The sequence below is a fragment of the Haemaphysalis longicornis genome, unplaced genomic scaffold (genome assembly GCF_048455015.1).
Source record: "Haemaphysalis longicornis isolate Haplotype H1 unplaced genomic scaffold, Haemaphysalis longicornis Haplotype H1 scaffold_4, whole genome shotgun sequence".
Taxonomy (NCBI): Eukaryota; Metazoa; Arthropoda; class Arachnida; order Ixodida; family Ixodidae; genus Haemaphysalis; species Haemaphysalis longicornis.
This window is the reverse complement of record NW_027526361.1, coordinates 185,553,591-185,572,494: the sequence shown is the minus strand read 5'-3', so window position 1 is coordinate 185,572,494 and position 18,904 is coordinate 185,553,591. Positions and strand designations below refer to the sequence as shown.

The 18,904-nt window shown below is 46.6% G+C and overlaps 1 protein-coding gene across 1 annotated transcript in view; it reads left to right on the top strand.

The window, feature by feature from the left end:
• The first annotated feature begins 2,714 nt into the window (after window positions 1-2,714).
• LOC144180148 (trypsin-1-like) overlaps window positions 2,715-18,904 on the top strand; it is a 46,701-nt gene continuing 30,511 nt past the window's right edge. Inside the window, exons 1-2 of the mRNA XM_077708537.1 lie at window positions 2,715-2,806; window positions 9,307-9,449. Of these exons, the coding sequence (XP_077564663.1) occupies window positions 2,715-2,806; window positions 9,307-9,449 (235 nt within the window). The remainder of the gene's footprint in view (window positions 2,807-9,306; window positions 9,450-18,904) is intronic.

Here is an 18,904-nt window from a genome sequence, read left to right as displayed (position 1 = left end):
TACCGATAAGATGGGAATCCCTAAGAGCCAATTCAAAGTTTGTGAAGACCACGAGCTCCGGTTATTACTCAGTATTCGCATCTTAGTTGAAGCTACCGAAGTTTCTTTTCTTGTACGTAATAAAACTCCGGAGTGTATAATACATGGCAAATGAATCGCGAACATGAATCAGAACGCGCGAATAGCGCGTGTTGTGTACGGGAGGGCGTACCCGAGCCGAGCTCCGTCGCCTTCGACATGCCTGTGGTAGCGTGGTGAAGCGAACGGCCACCCAATATTGCTGCCTTGAAGAAGACCAGGAGCCGAAGGGAAACTTAAGTGAATTGCTAGAGATGTGCCAAAGCCAGACGAGAATGCCCCGACGGGCGAGGTTACAGTACAGGACTCGAGCAGAGTGACAGCATTGATTCACTGCTCCAACAGGAATGAACTACAGGGTTTGGGGGGCGGGGGGAGTCTTATTTATACCCAAAGCGCTAATGGTTTAACAAGCGTTCCCTCCAGATTGTGCACACTACACGAACGGTACAGACACACGCAACGCTCTTTCCACAGTTCGTCAGCGGTCGGTTGCAGCGGCGCATTCTAAGTCCGGGAGAGGGGAGAGAGGTCTCCGCAACGGCTTCCGTGTAATTCGGACAATTTGAAGCACGCCTCGTCTGGCAACGCCGAAGTTTGCATCACGCAGAGAGAGAGGCGACAGCGATCCGGACTTTCCCAGACATGTAGCGTCGTGTTTGGATCCGTCGGCTAAAAGCGTGAGTCATTGACCGGGAGGCCTGGCTCAATTGCACTAGCCTTAACTCAACGGCGAGCCCCCGCAATCGTAATCTCTGATTCGAAGACGGTTGTTCAAAATTTTGCCCGGGGTCTAATAACACCGCAGGATCTCAAATAATCTCTAAACATTCCTCCACCACCCCGATAGAACTGATCTGGACCCTAGCCCACACCGGTGTGGGGGGTAACGAGGTGGCCCACGCTACTGCTCGAGAACTCACTATCCGAGCGGCCCCTAGCCTTGTACTCTCACACGGTGCCAGAGCGGCTCGAGATAGCCTCCTTTGCTATCACGACTTGGTCCTACACTACCGACTCTCCCGCCGCGCTTTTCCCGCCGCTCATGTTAGCCTGAATAACTCCCAGGAACGCACGTGGCGTCTCTTGCAGACCGACACTCTTCCATGTCGTGCTATGCTGCACCATATTCACCCCTCACTATTTCCCTCCCCCAACTGTCCTTCGTGTGGTGCTCTAGCCACCGTGTTGCACTCCATGTGGGCATGTCCTAATGATCTCTTCCCCCCCCCATAGCATGCGACGAGCAGTGGGAGGGGGCGCTGGGTAGCTCAGATCCGGGCATCCGAATCTTCCTGGTGAACCGATCCACCGCTGTCGCCGTCAGGCTCATGCCACCGGCTACCGCGCCCTCTTAACTGCCTTGTACAATAAAGTTTCTCTCTCTCTCGCTGTCTCTCTCTCTCTCTCACTTTTTCTCGAAAGGCGCACGTAGTGGAGGCTTCGCCACACAGCCGATAAGTGCGGCACAAAGCACTGCAGCGGGCTGATTCGTAACAGCTTCTCCGCCGGGGTTCCGAGATCCCGATGAATAAGGGTCTTCAACCATTGTCCGGAGGGACGCTTTCGGAGACAAGTGCTCCCCAGATGCTCGACGCCAGGCCTAGTCTGTACGACACCGTGCTGGAGCATCACCGGGCCGATCACTGGACGAATAGTAGCCCACCAAGAACGTCTCTCCTTGGTCAGGCAAGCAACACAACACAGGAAGACACAACCGCATCGCCCACAAGTGCGGAGACAAACCCACACTTTAGCTCTACCAGGCTTTTAGTTGCGATAAAATACGCGACTAGCTAATAGCTACACTAGGTATATTTTAGCCCACCAGTACTTTATCCAAGCTCACGAACTTGAAAGGTTACACTTCGCGTGATTGGGAATGTCCCACACAAAAAAATGTAATTGTAAAGGGCGAAACGTACTCCAGGAAAAACAGTGACACTGAGAAAGTCAGGCGTCTATAAGCCACTTCTCACTCTAAGTGCTGCGATTTGAGCTCTCGTCATTGGCCTGAGCTTTCCCCTTTTTGAAACGCACCTCAGCTGCGCCCGTTCTCTGAAAGCTGCTGCGATTACTCTAGAGGACATCGGCCTTCTTCCGAGACATATATCGAGCGCGCTGAGAAACTGCTGTAATTTCCACCGCTCAAGCAAGGAGTGCGCTTTCGTTCTCGGCTGCTCCGAGGTGCGGTGAGACCCGGCGCAAAGTGTGCGTACGGCGCTGCCACACGGCAGGCTTGCACTGGAAATCTTGCGGCACATTTTTGTGGCGCCAGAAGTAAGTGAACACGGAATCGTGTTTTTATTCTCTTTGCCGGCGGTCAAGGCTACCCTAGGTACGAACTGCCCAGTCTCTGAAGACGGCTCAATCCCACGCGACACCGGAATCGCTGCGTGCTCGGCTGGCCGTTGCTCGACATCGAGTATCTGAGTTGGACGTGGAACGCTAACGGCCCGCTCAGTTGCGGTGCCGTCGCTACGCTTAGCTCCACGGTGAGAACCGTTCAGTTTCTCGACTGCCGGCTCTGCACCAGCGTCACTCGGTTCTGAACTCACGTCCGGAGAAACACCTTTCGTTTCAAACGACTCCTGTTGCTTCCTTTCGCTACCGTCACGATTTAGGCGTGTAGCGTCATGTTTGGATCCGTCGGCTGCAAGTGTGAGTCATCGACCGGAGGCCTGCTCGACAGGCGCCCAGAGTGGAGGCTTCGCCACATAGCCGAGGAGTGCGGCACAAAGCACTGCGGCGGGCTGATTCGTAACACGCGATTTCTTTCCATACAAGTCAAAATGACGTGTGGCTTGGTGAAAAAAAAAGTCCGGAAATGTGGCTTTCCGACTATACCAATAGCGTGCCCTTATTATACCTCAACGAAAAGTATCTTTAAATTTTGGATGTTTTGATTCATATTTTTGTGCTCGGGTTTAATTGTCCGTGTATAGTACATCTGTATTTAAAGAGCGAGGTATTCTATAGCACGAGGCGTTGCACTAGGCACGGTGGCGCCACTAACTTGCGGAACGCTCCTAACCCGTTCCTGCTTATTATACTGGTAAGACAGCATCATGGAAAGTGCTTTTGTTCTAGCGACCCATTTGCTCTAGCGACCCAACAAAAACGCCGTGCCCACGGCTTTTCTGTTCAGAGATTTGTTGCTTGCTATATGGCGTTGCGTCGTTGTGCCCGAAGATACTCTTGCTAGAAGGGGATATGGAGACCAACCCTGGTTCCGAACTAGAGGGGGAAAAATGTTGTATAGTTTGAGCCGCGAAGTCGCGCCTCAAACTATACAACCTTCCTTCCCCCTCGCTCTCACCCCTTGTATACTCTCAAACCAATCCGGTTCCTGCATTCCAGTTACTTCTCTCCTCTCACCTGGGGACGTACACCTGTATAAAGCGTGCCCGCCACGCGAGGGTTTCCCTGACGAAAACAAGTCTCTTTGCTGAAACGTTGGCGACAAACGTGGTTTCTACTCATTGTTCGAAGTTTTCTTTTCGTGTGTTCTGCACCATCTTCCAAGTTTTATTGCTCTTTGTATGATATGTATGTATATATATATATATATATATATATATATATATATATATATATATATATATATATATATATATATATATATATGGTTAGGAAATGAGGGGCTCGTTAGGAAATACAGAAAGAAAATGCGGGCAGTCTACAACGCCAAAGAAGGCATAGAGGAATGGTTGGACTATATTTTTTTTTACCGTTAGTGAAATTATATTTTTTTATCATATTAATTGAAGCGAGAAAGAAAGAAAGAAAGAAAAACACGCGCCCAGAGTGGGGACCGAACCCACGCCGTTCGGTCCCCACTCTGGGCGCGTGTTTTTCTTTCTTTCTTTCTTTCTCGCTTCAATTAATATGATAAAAAAATATAATTTCACTAACGGTAAAAAAAAATATAGTCCAACCATTCCCCTATGCCTTCTTTGGCGTTGTAGACTGCCCGCATTTTCTTTCTGTATGTATATATATATATATATATATATATATATATATATATATATATATATTAAATTACAGTCACCACGAAAAACATAACAATATTTAATACGACGTTTCGGTAGGGAACCCTTTTTCAAGTGAAGTACAAAGGTCGAATACAGGGTATATGTAGGCTCGCAGGGAGCGCTGTGAGCACGTGGGCACATTATTTCCAAAGTGTACAAGAAGGAAGTACAGCCAGAAACAAGTGGAAAGAAACGTACTGCACGACTGGGCGCGCAGGCAATCCATCTCAATATACAACGAGGCGAAAAGCAAAAGGGAGGCACTTAGGAAGCGTGTTTCCTTCAGCCACCGCCCACCCACGCACAGCAATATTAAGAAAAGTGAACTAATAAGGAAGGGGTACTGGGCATCTCACTCAATAGGAGCGGAAACAACCTGCCGCATAAGGCGGAAGCGTAGAATCGACAATTAGTCATCCAGACACTGGGGAACACAAAATGGCAGAAGGCGACGTTGAAGTTCAAGAATGCAGGCGGGAGGATTAGCGAGGGGGCCGCGTGCTCAAAGGAAAATGCCGCCGCTTTGGGAGGAGACCAGATAATAGCCACAAATGGCTTATCCGCGGCCCGCGTCCCGGGCACAATGCGGACAATGACGACCCCTCGAAGGGCGCCGACGCCGACAGAGGTGTGCGTGAGCCACCCAAGAAGAGCGCAGGTTGTGCGCGGATTTTGAGAAATGACACACAAGGCAGGAAATAAACAAAGAAACAGCACACAGAAAAAAAAGCATTTTAACGAGCCCCCGGCTCATGACATGAAATGGATAGATACAAAAAATTGTTAGCTTACATTTGATATTTTTGCAAGTAACAAGGGTTTGCACATTATGAAAAAGTAAAATAAAGATGTGACGCACGTACGAGAACAAGTCTCCAGTGATCTAAAAAAATATACAGATCACTGGAGACTTGTTCTTGTACGTGCGTCACATCTTTATTTTACTTTGACTGCTTTATTTTTTACTTTTAGGTAAGTACTGCCACCGGCAGTATTTAGCGTAAATGCGTTCAACGCCCCTCGCCCAGTGCGACGTATGTGCTACTTATATAAGTAGGCCAGACAAACACGGGTTTGTCTCAGCGGATGGCTTTCTTTGTTTAAAAGAACTCGACGGCTGACCACCTTTCTCCAGGGTCTCTCGCAGTGTCTCAAACGACTCGGGTCCCTCTAACGCACTCGTTGTCCAGTAAACTTTTTGAACGAAGTGGCGCCAGGCGGATTGTCCACTCACCGCGCACTCTACCGCGTCCACATGTGCCCTCCAGAGAGAGCGGAGACCCAGGACGAGAGCACAATCGCGGAGGACCGGAGATTTCGGTTCAGCACTGAGGTACCTTAAGCTCGACCATGTTATCCTGACATCGTATGCCAAAGAAGGTCTTTCTTCTCCTATTTCCCCCAACAGGCCAGAGTGCCATCCTTTCTATAATAAATTTATTTATTCATTCATTCATTTCGTCCCAACAGTAGTAAGCAGTGTTGCATGCAAGGAAGACGTGCTCAGGGATAGCCGTTTGCCCGCACAGTATGCATCCTGCGCCGTGAGGCATAAATGAGCCCGAAACTCCTCTCGCGCCATTACGGGCAACACTTCGACATGAATACAAAAGCCAAAATCTTTTGACTCGGTGGGCACGGCAAGAGCTCGCACACGCCTCAATACGTTTGTGCCTGGCGCGCTCTCGGAAGGTTTCCGATTAAGTGGAGGCGGGAGGACCTTCTCCAGGAGAGGTTCCGGTAAAGCCTGCGTGGTTTAGCGGCGAGGAGGTATTCCCAGGAATACTGCTCCTCCAAGGTAACGACTGCAATGGCTACCTCTCTGTAGTAATCGGTGTGACTTAATCCTTGGTTTAGGCCCTGTGACGTGGCGATCCAACTGGCGAGGTGTGCGGAGCCAAGGCGCTGTAGTGCCGCGCAGAGGAAAGAGTCCGGATTGTCAGGGAAGTACAAAAAGCACTGTACGATCACCTTAAGCACTACGTTCACAAGGCCCACACCTGCTTTCTCCACACTCCAAAACAGGTTGGACGGACGCTTGGATTTATATGTTGAATGCCAGATGAAGATGACCCATAACCGCTGGAGTTTGTGAAATGTGCTGGCATCGATCATTGGTTGTTTGTTCGTTTATTGTTCATTGACAAAACAACGTTCAATAGCGGTCTGTCGTGCTCGGCACTGAAAGCACGCACCTGGGTTCTGACACTAGGCAGTACACGCAGCAGACTACATGAGCTCAAGATACTTCAAAACACATTTCAAATTGTCAACCGCTCAAAGCGCATCGTATCAAACATTATATAAAAACATATATCAAATATTCAAACACATTGCAAAATATTAAGCGCATACAATAAAATAAAATACAGAGTATCAGACGCGATACGGCGATATAAGGGAAAACGACAGAATTTGTTGTCAACACATACATCACCAACATGACACATATCCATTAAGACCTAAGGAAGTACATGTTCTTTAGGAATGAAGACACCAAAAACACAATTTACATAAAAATTACGATTGTTGGAGGAAATACATTTCACTTATTTTTCTGAAGGCAAACAAAGAGGTAGGAATCTCTACTGTATCGAGAATGGCTGGATAGCAATTCAGAAGGTGCGTAATTTGCCATTTTAATAATTGCATACCATATTTTGTTCTACTTTTAATTTCTACAAAGCTTTTTTTTTTAAATGACATGGTTTCGCGCTATTTGTATGTGTATTAAAGGACAGCTCAGGAATTGCTTTTAATTCACGAAAAATTATTTCCAACAAACGCTGTTTATACAATATTTCTGTATAAATATCCGGTTCTGGGCAAACTACGGGAATGTATGATCACTGCTGGATATATTTTGATTGAATCATATACCTCTTTTCTGGATTATATATAGTCGTTCCAAATTATACTTCGATGTAATGAAATAGGCAAATTCGCAGGCAAAACTAGTCTGTAGTCCCGAGTAGTGTGACAAAGGACGACGTCGGCGAAGACTCCGAACAGCCACTGAATAGGGTAAGTAGTGCGTGGAGTTAAAGCAACCCGTGTAATCCCCACCTTCAGGTCTCTCCTTACTTGACTTGCCCAAAAAACTGGATGCCACGCCCGAGATACATGATGCTCTATATGCAGATGATATCACTATACGGAAAGATATATAGGAAACATACAAGATGCTCTCCAAGAAGCCACGGACATTCTACATTCTTACGTATTTTCAGTGGGTCTTCAACGCATATCTCATAAGCCAGAATTAATAGTTCTGCTCAAGCACCCACCAGCTCGGAATATTGCGCCCATCTCCTGACATCTAGACAGCAAGGACATCAAGCCCAGCTCTTCAATCAAAATTCCCAGTCTCACCATAGCGGCAAATACGCGGAATGATCTGACCATATCCAAATTATCTAAGACATTCATTGAAGTTACGGACATGCTCCGACGCATCTCTAACCACCATCGGTGCCTGAAAGAATAAGATATGATTAGACTGGTTCGATCACTTTAATCTCTAGAGTTACCTACCTTGCTCCAAACCTCTGCCTCCCCAAAGGAGACTTGGACTACCTTGACAAGCTCGTACGCAAGGCATTCAAACAAGCATTGGGCCTGCCTATGAACACCTCTGCTCAGCGGCTTCTTCAACTATGGCTTCATAATACAGTTTCAGAATTAATTGAAGGCCACATTGCCAGCCAACGTCTCTCGCTCACTCAAACACTTGCGGGCCTCGGTTTGCTCAAACACCTACGACTTGCGTACCCAGCATGTCATCCTGCTCTTCTTGTCTTCCCCCAGGGTACGAGATCTGCTGTACGGGTTCGACCAATACCAAAGAACATGTACCCTGATCTCCACACGGGCCGAAGACAAGCACGGAGTCAAGCCCATGAGAACATCTATGGGTTCCGTATGGACGTCGAGTATACAGACGCTAGCTCATATCCAGGCGGGCAGCACAAGGTTGCAACCGTCACTACCAAATCGGCCCTAATAACCTGTGCTTCAATTAATACGACATCCACGCAGACTGCTGAAGAACTTCCCATCACACTCGCACTTATTCACACCAAGAGCGCTGCCTTAACCGACTCTCAAGCTGCCTGTCGTAGCTTTTTGGTTGGGAGGACGGGCCCACCTACGTTCCGTCTCCTCTCGCAAAATAAGAAATGTCGCCCTCGTATGAACACCCGCCCACTGTACATTGACGAGCAATAATTTTGCCCACCACCAAGCCTGCGCACTTTCCTCCGAGGCCCCAGAAGAACAAGTGGAGTCCACACCATTGGTTACATTTCAGGACATAACACAGTACTATCGACTCGACAGACAACAATTCCCTCAACCTCACTCCAAGCTGTCCAAATTAGAAGAAGCGACTATGCGTCGCATCCAAACGAATACCTTTGTCCATCCAATTAGTTTACACCCCATGTTTCCCGCTCAATTTCCCTCCCAATCAGACGTCGGCGTCCTCACTCATGAGTCCACTCACTCAGACTCATTTGGACTCCAACTCACACGTTAGTTTGAGTTTGAATGAGCGCGAGGCTAGTGTGGCCGGGTGACTTTGAGCTTGAGTGAGTTTTAGCACGACTGAGTTTGAATACGCCTGAGACCGAGTGAGTTCTGAGTTCATTTTGATTATGAGTACATTTTGAGTTCTGAGTACATTTTGAGTACTGAGTACATTTTGAGTTTGAGTACATTTTAGTTCGAGTATATTTTGAGTACTGAGTACATTTTGAGTTTGAGTACATTTAGAGTTCGAGTACATTTTGAGTACTGAGTACATTTCGAGTTTCAGTACATTTCTAATTCTAAGTAGATTTTATTTATTGTATATATATATATATATATATATATATATATATATATATATATATATATATATATATATATATATATATATATATATATATATATTAAATTAGAGTCACCAGGAAAAACATAACAATATTTAATACGACGTTTCGGCTGGAATCACCTTTCAACGGTACGAGAAGCTTCTCGCTTCCATCAGGCATGACCATCCTCAAATCCGTACCGTCTATGCGACTCTCATCCTCCCTCGCTACCCTGATCGGCGCCGACAACGGAGCAACTGGCGTGCCGTGCACCGCTTCAACTCAGAAGCCTGCCGGTTTAATGACCTTCTTCGCCGGCATTGTCTCCGCACCAGGGGCCTCTTCTACCTTGACCACGGCCTTGAGTGGCTGCCCTCGGCCCGGGTGTTTGCCGCAGATGGGATCCACCCCAACTTTGGCGGCGTCGCCATCATGGCCAGCCACCTGCACCGGGCCTTGTTGAGAAACTTTGCACGCAGTCCGTCGACATGGCTACAACACGCTGCCAGTGCCCCATCCCAACAAGAGCAAGGACAGGCCCCACCTCCACCTCCGCCTCCACCAACAGCCGCTGCTCTATCCTCCGAGGCCCCCTCAACCAGGCCTCGATATTCCGATGTCGTCCGGGGAACACGCCGAGATTGACTTCCTGAAGAGCCCCCAGGTGAACACGGTGCCCATCCATTTTCTAGAGAATTTTTAAAACTAAGGAAAGTTGTGGAAAAAAGAATTCGATATGAACATCACGTTAGCAGCTTAATTGTATACAGGAAATCAGGCATTGCCCCAAAAGGTTTAATAATTAACCTCAAATCAGCTACCTCTGACCTCTCGCCTACTCACGAGGCAAACTGGCGGAGCATACTACATAAGGCATCGATGGATCTTTTGAGCATTGTAATCGAACATGACCAGTGTTGCCTCGATGCTTTAAAAAAGGAAGAAATCTCTCTGCTTAAAAAATTCATTTGACTACGCAAGAAAAGACCGAACTAGAAATGTTTAAACTGAACAAAACAAGCCATTTTTCCGCTCTCAAGGCAAAAAAAATGCTCCGCGACGGTGTTGATTTATCCCTATCCGAACCTAGCACATCATCTTCCCATAATGATGTACCCGAGCCCGACACTCCTGATAATGTAGTCAACCTTTCCACCGTTACTCTTTCAAAGGATGAATTGAGCGCATTGTCTAAGGGCTATCCTTTTGTCCCTCCACTGGAAAATTAAATGAGCTGCAACTGTACAAGGATCTAGAAAATTTCTCACGCTCACTCCGGTTAAAAGAGTACTATCATGATGTCCCCAGAGATGATAACACAGGACCGAGCCTTCCATCAGTTAGCCATTGGACGCCACCACCACAACGCGACAAGTATATGGATACGTACATCAAGGCGGTTCAAAAAGATGTCATAGCGGAATATAGAAAGCGCACCTCCTACAGACCGAATCTCACAGGAAAGGAACAGAGGGCACTAGAAATCCTTAGCACCCGCTCTGACATCATTATAAAGCCCGCGGACAAGGGAGGAGCCATTGTTGTCATGAACCAAACGGATTATAACACTGAAGCGCACAGGCAATTAGGTGACACGTCTTTCTACCAGCCCCTTGCGGCCGATCCGACATTAGAATACAAAGAACGAGTCCGCAGTACCATAATTGAACTTAGGGATGAAAAACTGATAAACAAAAAAAACTGCGCGAGCTCTTATTTTATTGCACTGCACGCCAGGACGTTTTTACCTTCCCAAAATTCACAAATTCAACAATCCGGGCAGGCCCATAGTCTCTGGCATAGGAACCGTGACCGAGAACATTTCTAGCTATGTCGACAACATTATAAGGGAAATTCCGCCCACATTCAATTCGTACATAATGGGTACTACTCATTTTCTAAGTGAAATAAAAGACCTCACGATACCGGATGGCTCCTTCCTTGTAACATTAGATGTAGCCTCTTTGTATACAAACATACCTCACGCCGGTGGAATAGAATCCGTCATAAGAGCCTACGAAACTTCACAAGAGGACAAACCTATTGACAGCAACACTTTGGCCCAACTGTTAACTTTAATACTTGAATTAAACAATTTTGAATTCAATAACCAGCACTACGTCCAAATAAGTGGCACATCTATGGGGACAAAAATAGGCCCAAATTATGCAAACATATTCATGGGAACCCTTGAGACACAGTTCTTGGAGAACTTCCCTTTAAAACCACTGTTTTACAAGCGGTACATCGACGACATTTTCTTGGTTTGGTCTCATGGTGAGGAAGCCCTGAAACAATTCATATCCGATTTCAACAGTGCTCACAGTGATATCTCATTCTAACATGAGTATTCCACCTCTACAATAAATTTCCTTGACGTGCAGATAACAACTAACGGACACAGACTGGATACTTCTGTGTACAGAAAACCCACCGACCGACACCAATATTTGAACTTTCATAGCAGCCATGTGAGACACTGCAAAACGGCCATTCCATACAGCCAAGCCGTACGCTTCCGCAGAATTTGCTCTAACCAAAATGACTTCGCTTCTAATTGTGATCAGCTCCGCATTGACCTCGCACGACAAAAATACCCACTACCACTCATTGACGATTCAATCAGGAAGGCATCAGAACAGGAGCGTTCTAGCCTTATTAGTGGCAATAAAACCTCCGCTTCGAGGTCACAAACCAATCTGATTCTGACATATTCGGCATCTGGCCCAAACGTCAATGAAATTTTAAGAAGACACCACAACATCTTGCTCCAGAGTGAAAAAATGAAGCACGTCATTCCAGACCCAGCACGCGTGGTGTATCGCCGGGCAAGAAACATCAGAGACATTGTGACATCATCTCGATCAAGAGAAACCAATTTCACAGGTTCCACACCATGTGGAAAACCCCGGTGCAAATTGTGTCTAATGATGACACCAACAACAAGCGCTCAGAGCAGGGAATGTGACTTTTCCATGCGTATCAGGGGCAATTTTAATTGTGACACTGCAAATTTAGTTTACCTCCTAGAATGTGGTGATTGTGGTGCGCAATATATCGGACAGACTGAAAATTCTTTTAGAACTCGCATCAATAATCACAGATCCGATGCAAAAACAAAACCTTATCTCCCCCTTTCAAAACATATCAACTCTTTGGAACACCCGTTCGATCAATTTAAGGCCACAGTGCTCCAATCAGGATTTAAAACCCATTTCGACAGGGAAGCCTGCGAATCTTATCTGATCCACAAATATAACACTCTCACAAAAGGTATCAATGAGTCTCAGGGAAGGCTGTCGTGCCTTCAAACCTAGGCCTTGTAGCGGCACGTATCGCACGTTACCACTTCTCAACCGTTGGATGACTCATCGTTGTCAGCAGGTCACTTTTCCGTATGCTTTAATGCTTCTCCTGCACGAAATCTTGCTGTATCCCATCATTACACTTTCCAAGCACTATTCGGTCTAGTGTTGTAAATAACTTATTTTCTCCGTATGCTTCATTGTTCTTTTGCCCGAAATGTCACTTTGTAAGCTATTTTTTTTCACTGCTATGGTTCCCCATGTTCTACGATTTGTACACGTGTATTCTTTGTATTCTTTCGTTTGTCAGTTTGTTTAAAGAATGCTGTGTGCGAATTTATACTGCCATTGATGACTACCTACAAAGTGTCTCTTTTTTTTTCTTAGATCATTGGAGATTTGTTCTCGTACGTGCGCCACATCTTTCTTTTACTTTTTTCATAATGTGCAAACCCATGTTACTTGCAAAAATATCAAATGTAAGCTGACAATTTGTTGTATCTATCCACTTCATGTCATGAGCCGGGGGCTCGTTCAACTGCTTTTTTCTGTGTGCTGTTTTCTTTGTTTATTTCCTGCCTTGTGTGTCATTTCTCAAAATCCTCGCACAGCCTGCGCTCTTCTTGGGTGGCTCACGCACAGCTCTGTCCGCGTCGGCGCCCTTCGAGGAGTCGTCATTGTCCGCCTTGTGCCCCGGACGCGGGCCGCGGATAAGCCATTTGTGGCTATTATCTGGTCTCCTCCCAAAGCGGCGGCTGACGGAAACACGCTTCCTAAGTGCCTCGCTTTTGCTTTTCGCCGCGTTGTATATTGAGATGTACTACCTGCGCGCCCAGTCGTGCAGTACGTTTTTTTTTTCCCCACTTGTTTCTTGCTGTATTTCCTTCGTGTACACTTTTGAAATAATGTGCCCACGTGCTCACAGCGCTCCTTGCGAGCCTATATATACCCTGTATTCGACCTATGTTCTTCACTTGAAAAAGGCTGGTTTCCAGCCGAAACGTCGTATTAAATATTGTTATGTTTTTCGTGGTGACTCTAATTTAATATACTATTCAGCTGCCAAGCCCTGCACTGTTCTATATATATATATATATATATATATATATATATATATATATATATATATATATATATATATATATATATAAATATATATATATATATATATATATATATATATATATATATATATATCTATTTATTTATTTAGTATAACTCAAAGGCCCCTAAACAGAGGTCTTACATGAGGGTGGGCATAGACTAATAATATAGTGGTTGAAAGGCAGTAGAGAATTTCTGTGATGGCTTCGCGAAAACAGGTGGGACTGGAGTGGACCACGGCATCGACGGGAAGAACATTCCAGTCTTGCGCTGTTTTGAAAAAAAAAAATTTTAAATAGCCAAAGGTGAGTGTCTTTCCTGAGTAGACAGTCAATGAGTGGTGGACGCGGACAGAGTGACGACGTACTTCTTTAATGACGTTGGGAGCTGTTCCAAAATGATAGAACTTGTAAAACAAGCAGAGCCGCCTAACTTTGCACCTTGTTTCTAGTGGAGGAAGATTAGCTTGGCTTTTTATATCAGTGACGCCCGTGTGATAGGAATAGTCCGAAAAAATAAACCTAGCTGCCTCCTAGTAGGCAGCTATGGTTGGCTTCGAAGTTGCATGTTTCGCTTTGAGCTGGCAATTCAGGTTACGTGCGGGTATGGCAGTATTCGCAATGCCCATGAACGGTTGATGGGGAAGTGGTGGGGGGGGGTGGCTGATTTAGCGGCTGGGCGTCTGAATGATAATAGACTGGTGAGGGGATAAAAAGGGGTTATCGCACCTTTTCCTCTTGATGGATCCTCTAAGAAGGTGGGAGAGGGTCTTGCTTGCCTGCTTGCTTGCCTTGCCTGTTCGCCTGCTACTGTTAACGGTTTGATTGGCTAGGTTCAAAAAGGAAGCGGTGAACGCCGGGGAGAAGCGGCGGTGGCTGTCCCCTCCGCTGTTTAAAATGAGTTGTCAACTTAATTGACTAGGCGACGCCCGTTTAGACAGCGTAATGACCGCATTAGAAGTTAGATTGTGTAAAAATTCAAACTGACATCACTAAGGCATGTATGGTATCAAGTTACAGGTCCCAATTACCGGAATCACACAAGATAAATGAAAAAATTCTTCCTGTGTATAGTCATCAGGCAGTCATGATAAGTCATAGATTGGGTTAAAATTCAAAATGATGCGGCGAGGGCGTGTGTGTAATCATATTCAAGGTATAGATGAGGGGAATTACGTGGGACAAAAATGCGTTATCGTTATATCATGGCCTAGTCATGGCTAGTCATAAATTGGGTTAAAATTCAGATTCAAAGGGGTAGGGCGTGTGGCGTATGAAATTCAAGGTCTCGATGAGGGCAATCACGTGGGACAAATGCAGATATGCTTCTTGATTATTATCACATGACATAGTCATAATGGGTCATAAATTGGGTTAAAATTCGAAGGTGATGCCACTAGGGTGTGCGGGGCATCAAGTTGAAGGTTGCGATGACGGAAATCACATGAGACAAAAATGCGGTATGGCTATAACATGTGATAGTCATGTTTAGACATTGTTTAGGTTAACATTCAAATTGATGCCACTAGGATACGTTGGGTATCAAATTAATGGTCTGGATGAGGAAATCACGTAGGACAAATACAAAAATGCATCCTGGTTATAGTCATGAGACAGCCATGGCGAGTCTTATCTTGGGTTGAAAGTGTAAGTGACCCCGTTCTGGTGTGTAGGGTATCAATTTTACATCTTGAGGGGAATCACGTGGGACAAATAAAAAAAGACTTCGTGGTTATAATCATAAGATAGTCATGGTGAGTCATAGATTGGGTTAAAATACAAGGTGAAGCCGATAAAGCATGTGGGGTATCAAATTCAAGGTTTCAATGAGGGGAATAACGTGGGGCAAACAAATAACGGATCCTGCTTACAGTACTGAGAGTCATGATTTGTAACATTTGATTAAAATGCCAAATGATCCCGCTAGGGTTGGCGGGGTATCAACCAAAATGTCTCGTTCCGGGGAGTGACATGGGACAAATATAAAAATGCGTACTGGTTATGGTTATGAGATAGTCGTGGTGAGTCAGATTGAGTGAAAATTTAAAGTGACGCCAATATGGCTTGTTGGGTATCAAGTTAAAGGTCTGGATGAGGGAAACCGCGTGGAATAAATAAACGCGTCCTCCTTATCCTCATGATGTCATGGCTAGTCAGATTCGGTTAAAATTCAAAGTGATGCCGATATGATGTGTAGGGTATCAAAATATTTCTCTAGGTGAAGGAAGGTGGATCGGATGCACCCATCGGAAATCATGGCACTGAATAATGACCAGTTAAGTAGAAAAGTCTTATTCAGTGCCGCATAGATATAATTGGGCTCGTTAATTGCTGGCACGCCATCATGAAAGCGTGGTTGGTTCGACACATCGTAGCACTCAACATCCGTCAACAAGCCTGCGTTCTCATAAAACAGCCTAGGTACTATTGGGCTGATATACCTCCTACGTATACTTTCAGAAGTAGCTTTTCTGATGGAGGCGAAAAGCAAAAACGCCCGTGTGTACGAGATTTCGGCGCACGATAAAGATCCCCAGGTGGTCAAAATTAATCCGGAGCCCTCCACTACGGCGCGCCTCATCGCCTGCGTTGCGTCGGCGCGTTAAACCCCACAATCAATCAATTACTTTCAGAAGTATGTGGTTTGGCACAATCAGCGAACAGTGCAAATTTCCAAGCATGGCCTGCTGCTGTCGGTGCATGGACGTGCTGACCATTAATACGCGATGCCATACCTCCTAGTGAGTTGGTTGTCAAGCAAGACCCTGAAATACTCCTTTAACTGTACAAGCTGTACAATACCCCACCCTGAGGTACACCACGGGTCACGTTATGACGGAATGTCTCACCATCCGCTACAGACATGTAGATGGTCCTATCAGAGAGGTAGTCAGACATCCAGTCGTACATTCGTCCCGCGATTCCTACAGACCTCATTGCTGTCCGGAAAGCTTCATAGAGAACACAGTCGTATGCCGATTTGATGTGAATGAAGACTGCCATGGTAATTTGCCGTCCGATCTTTGCGTGCTTCACATGTGTTGCAAGGGCAATGACGTTGTCATTGCTGCTCCGTCCTTTGCGGAAGCCTGAAATCTGCGACGGATAAACGCTTCTGTCATTCAGATCCCAGTCTAGGCGAAGCAGTACCATCTTCTTCATGAGCTTCCCAATGCAGCTTAGAAGCGCAATAGGGCGATACGAATCAATATCTGTGGGGTCTTTCACAGGTTTCAGAAGTGCCACAATACGAGCTCGCTTGCAACCAGGCTCAAGACGGCCGGTCTGCAGAAGCGGTTGAATATTGACAAGAGCCACCGCTTCGCATTGCCGCCTAGATGACATAAGAGCACATAACTTATCCCGTCTGGGCCCGGAGAAGAGGCTTTGTTAACTGAGCACAGAAAATCCTCAAGTTCCGTCTTAGAGAATGGTTCGTCCATGTAAGGTGTGTTCGGTGATGGGTTCGCAGCCCTGGAAATGGTCGTTGGTGAAGACCCCGGTGCGGCAGGAATTTTGGCACAGAAGGCTTCAGCGACATCGAAGACGCTAACCTTCGTTCTCAGAGAAATGGAGTGAAAGGGGTACAACTGAATTCATGGTGCACGGGGACCGAATATCCTTGTGAGCGGCTTCCGAGGGTCTAGTTTCGAACAAAAGGATGCCCATTCACGTTTGGCAAGCTTTTTCAGACGTCTCTGAATGAGCTCTTGCGCGCGTCTGGCTGCTCGTATATCTTCTACTGTGTAAGTCTTCCGCGCACTCCTTTCTGCCCTTCTGCGAATCGCCCTGAGATTTTGATATTCGACGTCAGCCACTGTATACTCATTTGGCAGGCTCGCGATTTTGCTGCAGAACCTCCGGGTATTTGCGATGCTGGTAATAGCGTCATCGTATGACGATAAATCACCAGCGCTTGTGTCGACTGCTGTGGTGAAGTTACCCCAGTTGACAAATTGAACGGCAGATTTGTGGCGACCAGCAGGCAAACCGTCAGCAATAATGTAAGCTTGTACATGGTCACTTCCATGAGACTCAGTGTCTGAATACCTGCTTGTGGTTGTTGATAATGCTGAGGAAACCATGGTGACGTCGATGGCACTTGACATCCGTCCACGATATAACGTTGGTTGCCCAGTGTTAATAACACACAAACTGAAGCGGTCTGCAATGTCCAACAGACAACGCCCTTTGGCCGTCGTTTTCCTGCTTCCCCATGACCGATGATGAGTATTGAAGTCCCCCGTGAGGATGTGTGGAAATGGTGTACGACGAATTATGCCCTCCAGGCGCTGAGTGTTCAGCGATGCGTGGGGCGGAATATACGCAGCGATGACAGTAAAGGAAACGGCTGCGTGTCACACAGTAATAGCTGCGGATTCGTTCAACGCGTTAGGCGGCACGTTCTGTTGCATGAATGTGAGGTCGTTTCTCCCGCATAACAGGACTCTCGTCTTTGTCACACCAGTTTATGAACACAGGACTGCGTACCCGGATAGTCGTATATCTGTGGAAAGGCGGGACTCCGAAATGGCAACAAAGGGAAACTGGTGTTTTTGCACAAATCTGGGGAAGTCTGCAAACCGCTGACCAAGTCGCGTTCCATTGGAAAGTTTTTTCTTTTGCCGAATTTGCTGCCCAGTGGGGGAACGTGTACGTAGTGATGGGTGCCGCTACCGCCATTGTAGTAGTAGAGGCGAAACGAAGCCGAGGAGCGTCACGACAGCTTTGGCCACTGGGGATGCAAGAGAGCCGAGAAAGAGGCGCACAGCTTCCACGATGGAGTAGATTGCAGAACGGAGGCCTGTCGAGTTACGTTCGGCTTGCGACTCACGTTGTCTTTCCAGGGAAGCATGGGAAGGAGCTCTAGAAGACCGAGCAGCAGGGGTTGGAGCTACAACTGGTGTTGACGCCGGCGCCCTCGTAGTCGTGGACATTGGTGCTACTCTCGGAGCTGGTGAAAGGGCCTCTACTGAAGCGAGAGGGGGTGTAGCCGCAGAAGCACGTGCCGCCGTGGTAGCTGCAGTTTCAGCTTTTGGCGATGCTTAACGTTGTACGGATGGTAGGGCAGGAAATTCTTTATCCCAGTCCATAGAGATGTTCTTGTCTCCTTTCGTGCTTGCCTTCTTGAATATTTCTTGGGTCCAGTGGCACGCTGCTCTTGTACAGCTGCTTTCGCAGACTTATAGTCAGTCTTATGGACCATCTTATATTTGTAGATCACCTGCTCGTCGTGGCGAGCCGAGCAGCTTCCAGAAGTCGCTTCATTTTTCTTCCCGCAGTTTGCACAGCGGATAATCTCGGCGTTGCACGTGGTACGACCGTGGTTGCCACCACACCGAGTGCATCGCATAGGAAGCCGGCATACTTCGGACACATGCCCGAACAGTAGACATTTATTACACTTCCTGGGAGTTTCAACATATCCGTAGACGCGGTAGCGCGTGTAGCCTATGATGACGTGCTCTTGGGTTGACTCTGTGGCAAATACTACTTTCCCACTTTCAGATTTTCAGCCCAATCTG